The 12,526-nt window shown below is 41.6% G+C and overlaps 1 protein-coding gene across 1 annotated transcript in view; it reads right to left on the reverse strand.

Annotated features, from left to right (window-relative positions):
* ND-42 (NADH dehydrogenase (ubiquinone) subunit ND-42) overlaps positions 1 to 12,526 on the reverse strand; it is a 58,772-nt gene that overhangs the window by 29,599 nt on the left and 16,647 nt on the right. The window contains exons 3-4 of the mRNA XM_080268410.1: positions 12,148 to 12,336; positions 9,450 to 9,693 (exon numbers count right to left, since the gene is read on the reverse strand). Of these exons, the coding sequence (XP_080124536.1) occupies positions 9,450 to 9,693; positions 12,148 to 12,336 (433 nt within the window). The remainder of the gene's footprint in view (positions 1 to 9,449; positions 9,694 to 12,147; positions 12,337 to 12,526) is intronic.

Genomic DNA, 12,526 nt, shown 5'->3' on the forward strand with positions numbered 1-12,526 from the left:
GTAACAGAAATTCTCCCAAATGCATCAATTGCTCCTCTTTAAGACATCAAGATGCTAATTCAAAGTCACAGGTGGTTGCCCATTTTGCATCAAGTAGAAATGTCCAATTATGATTTCTCATAGGAATATATTGATTGAAAACACCAATTTTGACCATTCAAAAAACTGACTACGTCCCTCTTGAACCAGTTAAGGATGGGTCTTTTAAATATTCGTTCCATCCGTAATAAGATAGACTATATTAATGAAACCCTAAATCAGTACGAGCTTGACATTTTGTGCTTGACTGAAACCTGGTTGTATGAGTCTGATATCAATATTATTCGTAATGCTTTGCCTAAGACACATTCTATTATTAGTATTCCCAGGCCTGCTGCTGACTATCCAGGAGGAGGCGTAGCACTCATCTACTCTGCAGCACTTGCAAACGTTTCTCTCATTGACTCAGACCTGACCCCATCTTCATTTGAATTTATGGAAGTATTAATAAATTTCCATCAGAATACCATTAGAATTGCAATTGTCTATCGACCAGGTCATCCGAGCAGAGATCAAGGTTTTATGGAGGAGTTTGGGCAGTTTCTTGAAGGGTTTTCTCTTAAACCTGGAGGACTTCTTGTTTGTGGTGATTTCAATTATTGGGTTGACAGTCCAGAGTCAAAGCCATTTTCTTCAGAATTCCTTGAGCTGATCACCCTGAACAATTTTTTCAATCATGTGAGCAATCCAACTCATGTCTCAGGACATGTCCTTGACCTGATCTTGTCCCCTGTTGGTTGCAGGCGCGTATCAGATGTGGAGGTTGACTCATTTGACCCCCTCATCTCTGACCATGCTCTGATTACTCTTAGTTTTGATGTCCCAAAATCCCCTTCATATAAAAAGGTCATCAGGTTCAGAAATTACAACAATGTTGACCGCCAGTTGATGTGTCTTGAAACTGATAAATGTTTAAACTCCATCGATTCTTTAAGTCTTTCTTCTGGTGAATTGGTTGATATTTACAACAACGAGCTCAGGTCAATTTTTGACCATTATTGTCCTGAGGTAGTAAAAACAATCACTGTACGTGATAATTCTCCGTGGTATGGTCCATCCATTAATTCTTTGCGTAGACAACGTAGAAGGGCAGAACGTGAGTGGCGATTGCAGTGGACCGAAGTAACTCGTTTGCGTTATGTTTTTGCGAGAAGAGCAGTCGTTCACACTGTAAAAGCCCAAAAGGCTAGGTATTATCAAAATAAAGTTGATTCATGTGGTGGTGATCAAAAAAAATTGTCTGCAGTTGTGAACAATTTGGTTGGTCGGAGGAATGTAATTGTTAAACCAACTTCTTTATCTGATGCCCAATTGGCTTCTGATTTTGCTTCACTTTTTACAAGTAAGATATCTCGCATAAGAAGTGATTTAGATAGCAGTTCTCCTAGTGAAGCATACTCAGTTGACTTCCAGCCACTGTGCACCGGGGATCATTTGCTTTCAACATTTTATCTGCTGGATGTAAACAAAGTCAAATGTTACATCAGAGAACTTAATAAAACATTTTGCTCACTCGATCCATGTAACATGTCACAACTGCCAGACGTGTATGAGCATGCTGCAGACTTTATCTGCAACATAATAAATAGATGCTTCTTAGAAAGTAATTTTGTGCAGTCTGAGAAACGTGCTTTGCTTAGGCCCCTAATTAAGAAACCTGGCCTTGATGTCGAGAGCATGACAAATTATCGTCCTGTCTCTAACCTGTCTTTTTTATCCAAGATTATTGAGAGGGCCATACTCGACCAACTCTTACCACTACTGGAACACAACAGAGTTGTTCCTGTTGTTCAATCAGCATACAGAAAATACCATTCGACTGAAACTGCACTAACAAGGATTCAGAGCGACTTGGTGGCAAACACTTGTAGTGGGATGTCCTCTCTCCTAGTTCTTTTGGATCTGTCTGCAGCTTTTGATACTGTAGATCATAAACTATTGTTGGATGATCTGTATTTTTATGGCGTTCGTGATAGTGCCCTTTTGCTCCTTAAGTCGTATCTGTTGGACAGATCTCAGAGAGTGGTTGTTGATTACGCTAGCTCTGATTCTGCTCCTCTTCTATTTGGAGTCCCTCAAGGATCAGTTTTGGGTCCAATTCTATTTACTATCTACACAAGTAGTTTATCGTCTCTACTTGATGCTCATGATGTGTCCTATCATTTTTATGCTGATGACACCCAGCTCCATGTTAAGATGTCAGATATCAACGATACTAAGACACACTTTGAATCTCTAAAGTCTGATATTAAGATCTGGATGGCTAAGAGGAAACTTAAGCTGAATGATGGTAAAACTGAGATCATCATCATCAGAGGAAACAGAAGGGGTGATGACACTGACAATGCCCTGGCATTGAACATTGGCGTGTCACAGCTGCATCCAGTCAGCTCTGTTCGAAATCTGGGTGTTTATTTTAATTCTAAGTTAAATTACAAAGAACATAATAATCAGGTTGTGAGAGGGTGTAACTTGCATATCAGAAATCAGTACTCTGTGAGAAGATTCCTGAATAGACGGTGCCTCTTAACATTGGTCCATGCAGTGGTCTTGTCTTGTGTTGATTATTGTAATTCACTGTGGGTTGGTCTTCCAAATAATATACTAACAAAAGTTCAGTCTATGTTGAACAGGGCGGCACGGCTTATCTTTGGTCTCCCCCCGAGAACCTCAACTACCCCGTTTCTGATTGAGTTGCATCGGTTACCAGTAAAGACTAGAATTGAATTTAAACTGTGTCTTATTACATTCAAGGTTCTTAAGTTTGGAGAACCGAAGTATCTTGCTGAACTGTTAAAACTCCCATCGACACGCCCGGGTGTGATGTTACGCAGTGAAGATGATTCCTTGCGTCTTGACAAGCCAGGAGCCATTCACCAGTCATCTTTCTCTGATCGTTCTTTTGCATATAGAGCCCCTAGATTATATAACAGATTGCCATTGTCCATAAGACAACTCTCTACTGTTGAATCCTTTAAGAGACAGCTGAAAGCCTTTCTTTTTTCAGAATGCTATGACCTGAAGAGAGGTACTATGACGGATGATTATTGGGTTTAATTATTCCCACTTTCATGTATATATGATGTAGGTTGTATTATATACAAGAAATGTCACAATTCTTGTAACTGTAAAAATAATGTATGTGTGTCGAGCGCTAGTGAATTCCCAAAAGGAAGAACTGGCACTTTTGAGAAACAAAAGGCCAGATTATTATTATTATTATTACTTTTGAAACGAGCTTTGTAGTACCGGCTGACCTCCTTACTTCAGGCATCCCATTTCCACCATCTTAATAATGCAGCAGTTTGTCTTTTGTCTCAAGATGTTGATAATCAGTATAATTCTCAATACCAACCATGGAGAATTTTTTCTTGACTCTCTTCACCTCCTGTATGCCCCATTGCTCTAAATCATTTCTCACATGTATTCATCCTTGACATCCATGAATACGTTGTAAGGAAAAATAATTCTGAAATCAGTTATTTGAAAGAGAAATATACGAATAAACACATCTTCCACTACCACCTATTGTTGCACAGAGCCAATCAGCTGATGTTTGTTTGTTTACAATCTGCTGACCAATGCATCTGGTGTGATGTCACCCTATTCTCCAAATACTGTGCACTGTTGATCCACAGAATGCTTAGTTTATTTTTTATAGTGTATTTTATTATAAAGCACATTTATACAAGTCTGCATTACAGTGGAGCCCCAAGTTTAGCGACATCATCGTTCATGGTTTCATGGTTAACAGTGGCCTGCAAAAATTTCCAAACACCAGGTTTTCCGCAAAAACCCCTCCGTTCACGGCGAGAAAAATATCCATAAACATCGCACACAGAAAGCGATCATCACTTGTGGGGGTACCAGAGGTGGCAGTGAGCAGTAGCCTCACCACCTGCCTCGGACATTACACCTACATCCCTTCCATGAAGTACCTCACTCCAGCCTTCCAAATGAGTTTCCTTGCCTACTATGTTCATCTATCCATCCATCATTCAAACCTATGCTGCCCCATGGGAAGCATAGAAGCCCAGGGCTAGGCAAGTTGGTCCTGACATTTAAGATGAGAATGACCAGCCTCACTCATCCCTGAGTGGCATTACGTGAACTACAAACCCCAACCACCCATTAGATATAAACCTGCACCGGCTAACTCCGACTGGAGCGCCTTAATTATCCACTAAACCACTAGGCGCAATAATTTGGTTATATGGTTACCACTCAGTTTAGTAAATGGTTTCCTGGTGTACAGGAAACCATTTGGCTTGTCACTCAGTGTAGAGTCACCCATAGGCAGAAGAAAGAGGAAAGAATGAAGGCACTTTTCATGGAACCAAACAGGCACGAAACATGGGGCTCCACTGTACTGTAATCATAAAAAATACCAAAATTTCAAATAGTGAGAGAGGATAGTGTTTGGAAACTCCCTGTACTGTTGTTTGCAGATGATACTGTGTTGTCGAGTGAAGACGAAGGGGAGCTGCAAGGCTTGGTGGATGAGTTTGAGAGAGTGTGTAAGAAATGGAATCTAAAGGTGAATGTAGGGAAGAGTAAAGTGATGGTCTTTGAGAGAGGTGAAGTCAGTGAATGTACAGCAAGGTTGGATGGTGAGGAATTGGAAAATGTGAGTACGTTTAAGTACTTGGGTAGTGTGATGAGTAAGGATGGAGGTTTGGAGGGTGAAGTGCTTGAAAGGGTACAGCAGGGAAGAAACGTTGCTGGTTCTTTGAAAGCAGTGATAAGAAACAGGGAAGTGAGCATGGAAGTGAAAAAGTTACTACATGACAGTATTGTGATACCAACTCTAACGTATGGAAGTGAAGCTTGGACGTTGTTGGAAGGACACAAGTCAAGAGTGAGAGCAGTGGAAATGAGTTATTTAAGAGGAGCCTGTGGAGTCACATGGAGAGACAGGCTGACGAATGAGGATATAAAGGAGCGTTGTGGTGTGGATGTGGATGTGATAGGAAGTATTAGGAGAAACATACTGAGGTGGTTTGGCCATGTGGAGAGGATGGAGGGTAAAAGACTGACGAAGAGAGTGTATGTGAGTGAGGTGGAGGGGGGAATAGGGAGGGGGAGGTGGAGGATGAGATGGAGGGATGGGGTGGAGAGGCATATGAGAGAGGGGAATGTGAGTTGGGAGCAGGGCAGTGAAATGGCAGGGGACAGGGCGACTTGGAGGCGATTTGTTTGTGGCAACCCCAAACGGGATTGAGGCATCTGGCAATAGATAGATAGATGTACAGATTGAACAACCATGGAGACATGACACATCCCTGTTTCAACCCAACTTTCAAAGAGAAAAATTCACTTAGTTCACCATCCACACGCACTGCAGCCTTCGCACCATCGTACATACTCTTCACAGCATTCAACAACTTCCCATCTACTCCATATATTCTTAACACTTTCCACAATCCTTGTCTATCCACACTGTCATATGCTTTCTCCAAATCCATGAAAGCCGCATACAGTAAAAGTCCAATTCTTCGGCATCCAATTCCCCGGCAAATCTGACATTTCGGCAGTTTTGAGAAATAGTCCCATTTATGAAAATCTCTGATCGTTCGGCAGATTTCCCGATTTTTTTCGTCCCCTATACTGCTAGGGACTTCTTCCAGCAGTAGCAGACTCCAATCAACCCCTTCTATTGTACATATGTAAATAAGAAACCTACTATAAGTTTAGGTAAGTGCATGTGAACTTGTAGGCCTACTGTATCATTACATTTATATACAGTATGTTCACTAATTTCTTTATTTTTCATATTCATGTATAGTACTGTATTCATTACAGTATTGTACAGTATCAAACAGTATACAGTACTCTCTCCAAACACATTTGTAATGATATGAGTAGTGATGATAATGTTCACCGAAACATATAAGGTACTGAGTGGGTAGGGTTTTTGATAATTCGGCAATTTCGATATTTCGGCACATGCCTGGTCCCATAGATGCCGAAAAATAGGACTTCTACTGTACATCTTCTTTCCCTTCTCTAGATACTTTTCCACTAAAGATCTAAGAATGAATATCTGATCTGCACAACCTCTTCCCTTCCTAAAGCCTCCCTGTTCTTCTCCAACTAATTTCTCTGTTCCTTCTCTAACTCTATCAATAAGTATCCTACCATACACTTTTCCTATTATACTAAGAAGACAAATGCCCGTATGATTACCACACACTTCTTTTTCCCCTTTTCCTTTGTACAAGGGAATAATTATACCTGACTTCCAATCCTCCAGGACTCTACCTTCCTCCCAGGCCAATCTGCACATCTTCCACATCCATTCTACTACTATCTCTCCCCAGTGCTTCAGCATTTCACCACACACTCCATCAATTCCTGGGGCTTTCCCCAATTTAACTTTCTTCATTGCTTCCACAACTTCTATCCTACTGATTTCTTCCTGTCTTCTCACCTCCCTCCTTCTCCCAGCCATTCCCCAGCCACTTATACTCGCATTACTTCCATCCTCTATGTTCAACAATTCCTTAAAGTGTTCCCTCCATCTACTCACTTTTTCTCCCTTCTCCACTAGTAATCTACCATTTTTATCTTTCACTCCCCTGCTAACTTCACTTCCACCCTGTCTTACTCTTTTCACCTCTTTCCAGAACATTTTCTTACAGTCCCTCCACTTTACACTCAAATTCCTTCCAAATTCCTCATCCACTCTCTTCTTACTCTCTCTTACTAATCTTTTCACCTCTCTCTTCCTTTCTACATATAACTCTCTCTTCCGCCTCTCAACTTCTTCCACGCCCCTATTTCTCATCCATTCATTGTATGCTTTCTTCTTTTGTGCCACAGCCTGTCTCACCTCTTCAGTCCACCACGCTGTTCCTTGCACCCCCTCCGTCTTCTCTTCCTTCCACACACCACATCACATGCTGCACATATTTCTTCTGTAAATATCCTACACACACCTTCCACGTCTCCCATCTGCTCCAATTCATATTTGCCCAATCGTTCCTCCACTTCTCCCTTATACTCTGCCTTTTTCTCATCCTCTTGTAACCTTTCCACTCTCCTTGCAACTACTCCTTCCTCTCGTCTTTCCCTTCTTCTATTCCTCCATCTTACTTGAATCCTAATTCTGGCCACCACCAAGTAGTGGTCAGAAAGTCCACTCCCCGAAACCTCTATAAGCTCTTGCATCCATTACACATCTTCGCATCCTCTCATCCACACACACATAATCAATCACTGCCTTCCTTTCATTCAGTTCACCACCCACACTTCTCATCATTCGCCATGTATACATGTGGATCATTTTATGCCTGAAGAGGGTATTGGCTATCACCAACCCCCTCCCAGCACAAATGTCCACTAACGCACTCCCATTCTCATCTATCTCAGCAGGCACACCCTACTCACCAACTATTCCATCCACCTTCACATTCCCAACTTTACCATTCATATCACCAATCAAAAACACTCTCTCATTCCTTCCAAACTTTTCCATGCACACTTCTACATTTGTCCAGAACTCTTCTCTCACTCTTCTAGCACGATCTTGCGTTGGCGCATACACACACACAATCGCCCACATTTGTATTCCAACTTTCAACTTTACCCACAAAATCCTTGACCCAACTGATCCATACTGTCTTATGCTCCTCTTCCATCTTTTACTCACAACTATACATACTCCTTCCTTTGCCCTCTCATTCTCACCTACTCCTGCACATATACCCCATCCATACTCCCATTCTCTCACACTTTCTCCTCTCCATTTTGTTTCAGTTATTCCACATACATCCACTTTCGCACCCTCAAGCACCTGGACAATCTCTCTCTCTTTCAGCTCATCATTCGCTCCCCTTACATTCCACGTTCCGATAACCATGTCCTTTGTCCGGTCCTTGGTCGTCATCATTTGGTCAGTCCTTGTCCGAGGCTTATTGTTTGTTTTTTTAGTTAGTTGTTTTCCGGGGAGGAGCACTAACCCTCCGCCAACCCTTTTAGTCACCTTTTACGACAAGCAGAGATACTGGGGGAGTATTCTTGAAAAAAACTCCTACTCCCAGGGGGGGTAGGGGAGTTTCATAAATTATGGTATTCAAATTTTGGATGTTTGCGAACTTTAGATATTCGAATTTTCAAGGCTACACTGTATTACAAATTAGCCCTATGGCCCTCATATCATTTCTAGATGCCAAGTGGATTTGCCAGTTAAGGATCCCAAACTGGATGTAGTTCATAAGGGTCTACCTTCAAGGAGTGGTTGGGTTTATTGCTCAAACTATGCTGCTCAAAGGGGTAGAAACTAATCACTTGCACCTTAATCATCTGGAATGAGAAGCCTCGTTCCCGATCTTCAGATTTGGGATGGGGCACTACTGGACTGAATGATGGGTAGATGGTTCTAACACACCTTCATACAGTTTTTTCACATGCCCTGTACTTGACTGTCTGTTACCTAATATGGCCTTCACAACACTGGCTATTTTCTTGTATGAGTATGTCCAGTTTTCAAATCTTTTTTTCACACTCTGGGCATAAGGAAAGGGAGGAGGATGACAACTGGGTGTGGAAACAGAAAAGTGTGAACACTGGAGGTAGGACTACAAGAGGCGAACCAAAAAAGACCTAAGACATGGTCACACAAGTGTGACCACAGGGATAAGGGACAGAATAGGGGGGCTGCCAGGAATCAAGCAGCATGGACAGCTGCCATTAGGTGACCAAGGCCAAAGCGTGCATGCCTGTTGAAGCCTTTATAAACATTATGAAAAATACTTGTATTACTGTATCAAGGCACTGTATTTATAATACTATACACAATCAAATCTTTCTTAATTCAACAAATTACACAATGTCACTTACAAATATTAACCAAACTCTACATTAGTTTGAGTATTCCAAAGATGTGACTTTTTTTTTTTTTTTAATCATGATACCAAAGAGAAAATTAAGCTGGTCCTTAACCTTTAAATGAGCTGAACAGTATTAGCCAATTCTTGGGCCTTTGCATCTTATAGGAAGTTGGAGGGTTATGTGAGTTAGGCTGTTCTAGTTCTTCCATCTTCAACTGGTCCAGATTTCCATCCATTCATAATTTATTTCACACAGCTCAGGGGCAGAAAAAATCAAGGCTACAGGTCTACATTCATTCCACAGCACTTTCTTGTGACTAGCACCATACTCTTGTGTTAAATCTATTTTCACAGCTCAGCACTGAAGGAGAAGACCACTTAAGGCAAAGTTAAATGGAAAAGAGTACTGACTATTATTTTTTTACCTGTCCTGAACTAGAGCATCAACAAGGTGCAAAACACTGGGAACTATCAGGTGGCCATACTTGGATTCTAAATAATGAATCCTTCCTCAAGTCTTCTTTCACTGTCCACTCCATGGGTGATAAGCAACTGGCTGTTAGTTATAATTTCACCAACCTGTGCTGAGGACATGAGCCAGGGCATCAACATACTGCATCATCCTGGTGCGGAACATGAGTAACTGGAAGGCGGCCACATTGCGGTGGGTGGGGTCCCTGTGGAAATCCTTCTCGTCAAAACTGCGGCAGGTCTCGGGCAACTTGGGGTCCAGTTTCCGCATGTCAAAGCCATATTTGTTGATGTATACCATGTCCATGTTGGCTTCAGGCACATACATCATGTCCAGTTCTTCTGCAACTTCCTGCACAAATTGAGTGTTCATTAACCCCTTCAAACTGATGACATATTTTTACCTTGTTCTTGCTTCCTCCCGATGGAACCACGCTATTTAAATTAAGACAGATCTCTAACAAAGGCAATCCCTGATTTAAATTTTATCTCATTCACTCTAACAATCTTAATTTACTCCAACCTTTTTTCATTTTCTGTTATACATTTTTGCGGCAATAATCTCAAATGCCACCAAAAGCTCCCCAAAATATTCAACCTATTCCACTGAACCTGGAGTGCAAGCCAACAGTCCTCTCTCCTTCAAAATAGCCTCAGGTCCAGTACACAGGGTGCAATGTCACTGCCAAAACACTGACATGGCAGTTACCCCACTGTGTATCACTCAAAGGTAGTGTTGTAGTACTCGCTCTGCTTCCTCGGTTGGCTTTCCCTTGTCTGCCTGCTTTCACTCATCTACTGTACTATTAATTCCTCTACTCTGTTACAGGACAGTATTTATCTTGTCTCTTTATACATCTTTAAATACAAATATGTGTGATTCTGTCCATCCATCCATCCATCATCCAATTCTACGCTGCCCCACGAGGAGCGTAGGAGCCTGAGGCTAGCCAAGTTGGTCCTGACATTTAAGATGAGAGTGATTCTGTCTCAAAAAAATAATTAGTGGGAATGGTCAGAGAATAATTTAAACACTAAGAACCTTGAACTCCAGAGTCCGTATTCTTGGCTGAGGAAGCTCTCATACACCTCTTCCATTGCAATTTATTTTCAAATAAGGCTGGTTAATATCCCTTTGTACGTTATTTATGCAAAGTATGGCAATGTTATTGGGATTTACATAAGACAAAAGAAGACAGTAAGGTGTAATAAGCAAAGTAAATCACATAAAAAGGTGTCCACGGGCTTCCTTAACTGGCAAGAATACCAGTCCAGGAACATATCTCCACTGAACCCATGTTGTAATCCACTCATTTACACTCAACTGTTATCCAACTTGTTTTCCATACATGTAAGTGTCAGCTGGTCACAAATCATGGGCTGCCTGTATTCAGCTATTTCTCATTCAACTCTCAGCTGACATCTAAAAAAGCTACATATAGTGACTTTTGTGCTGTATAACTGTCGCTGTCATAATCATCGTCATCATCTCAGCTCTAATTCCCAGCTAAGAAATGGGGTGAGAAAGAATAAAAAATGAAGATTACACAAAAGCAGAACTTTCAACCAGCACAATGACATGGACCACACAACCTTTCAACCTCACAAAAGACAAGATAACAGTAAACTTACCATTCAAGCCTGCTAAGTCCTGACATTACCTCATGATCAAAATACCATCTGAACACATTCTAAAAGTGTTTTTAGATGAACTTTGCACACATCTTTAGGGAAAAAAATCACTATATGGACAACCACATTTAAAAAATCACACATACTTCATGTGGAGTCACATGGAAAGACAGACTAACAATGAAGGAAGTGAAGAAGCAACGTGGTGTGGATGTGATAGGAAGCATTAGGAGAAACACACTGAGGTGGTTTGGCCGTGTGGAGAGGATGGAGTGCAAGAAACTGATGAGGAGAGTGTATTTGAGTAAGATGGAGGGGAGGGAGAGGGAGGGGGAGGCCAAAGATGAGATAGAGGGATGGAGTGGAGAGGTATATGAGAGAGGGGTGTGTGTGCTGGGAGCAGGGCAGTGAAATGGCAGGGGACAGGGCGACATGGAGGCGATTGTTTGTGGTCACCACTTACAGGATTAAGGCGTCTGGCAATAGATAGATAGAAACATACTTCATTCATCCATATACAACTTGTCAATTTCATAGGTCTTAACTTCTATACTTCACTTCTTACACACTCACTTACCACATCCCTCCACCTTCATCTTGGCCTATCATACCACTTCCCACTTTCAAACTAGGGGGGAGGAGGAGGAGAAGGAAGGAAATTCTCTCTGTTAATGGTATAATTGCAACACATATCTACTGCCACTCTTTCTCCACATCAAAGCAATTCAGCTCCCCCCCCCCCCTCCAAATGCTGCTTCCTAACTATAGACGCTTGAGTATTATTTTGCCACAGCCACTGCAAATGAACTAAAAATCAGACAACTGACAACAGACATATGATGTGTGGAAGTGGTGGTCCAGTGGTTGGAGATCTGCTCTCCTAAAAGATCAAAAAATGGAGCAGGAAACAGTCTGACTTGAATTTCATCAGAGTAGACTTTATTGATCTTCTAAAAGACCCAACAAAATCATAAAAACACACCCTAATCCTGCATAACACAACCGCAGCATGTACTGTACAATGTTCTGCATGGACGATGATTAGTGCCAAAGTGGTGACATATGAATATGAATGGGATGTAGAATGGCTGCTGAAATCAGAGAAAAAAAAAAAAAAAAATGCTGCTCAAAGGCATTAACAAATAAATTCACAGTGACACACCCAAGACCCTACCTTGGCAAACTTGGTCTTGCCAACAGCAAGAGGTCCATCAACCACAATTACTTTTGAGTTCTCATCCAGGCGATGCATTGTACCATCAATAAGGGACTGCCAGAAGCCATAGGGAGTGTTCTTGTATGGAAAAGGAGCAGGGCGCTTGTAGTCCTTCGGCCGTAGTGCCTTGCTGACAATGCCCGCCACCTGGAAGAGAGCACAAGGTAAGTATTATATTACAAAACAGGACGTGTTATAGCCCAAAGCTAAAGTCGCCCTTCTGCAGTCACCTCAGAGGATAACTGGGCAGCGGAGCCATCAAGTTACAGTCAGGTCTTGGTATACATCAATTCTGTATGCAATAAAAAACAGAACAAAGAACTAAAAGTTATACAGT

The sequence above is a fragment of the Coenobita brevimanus genome, chromosome 27 (genome assembly GCF_032717465.1).
Source record: "Coenobita brevimanus isolate Jiangsu-jjx chromosome 27, ASM3271746v2, whole genome shotgun sequence".
NCBI classification, from domain to species: Eukaryota; Metazoa; Arthropoda; class Malacostraca; order Decapoda; family Coenobitidae; genus Coenobita; species Coenobita brevimanus.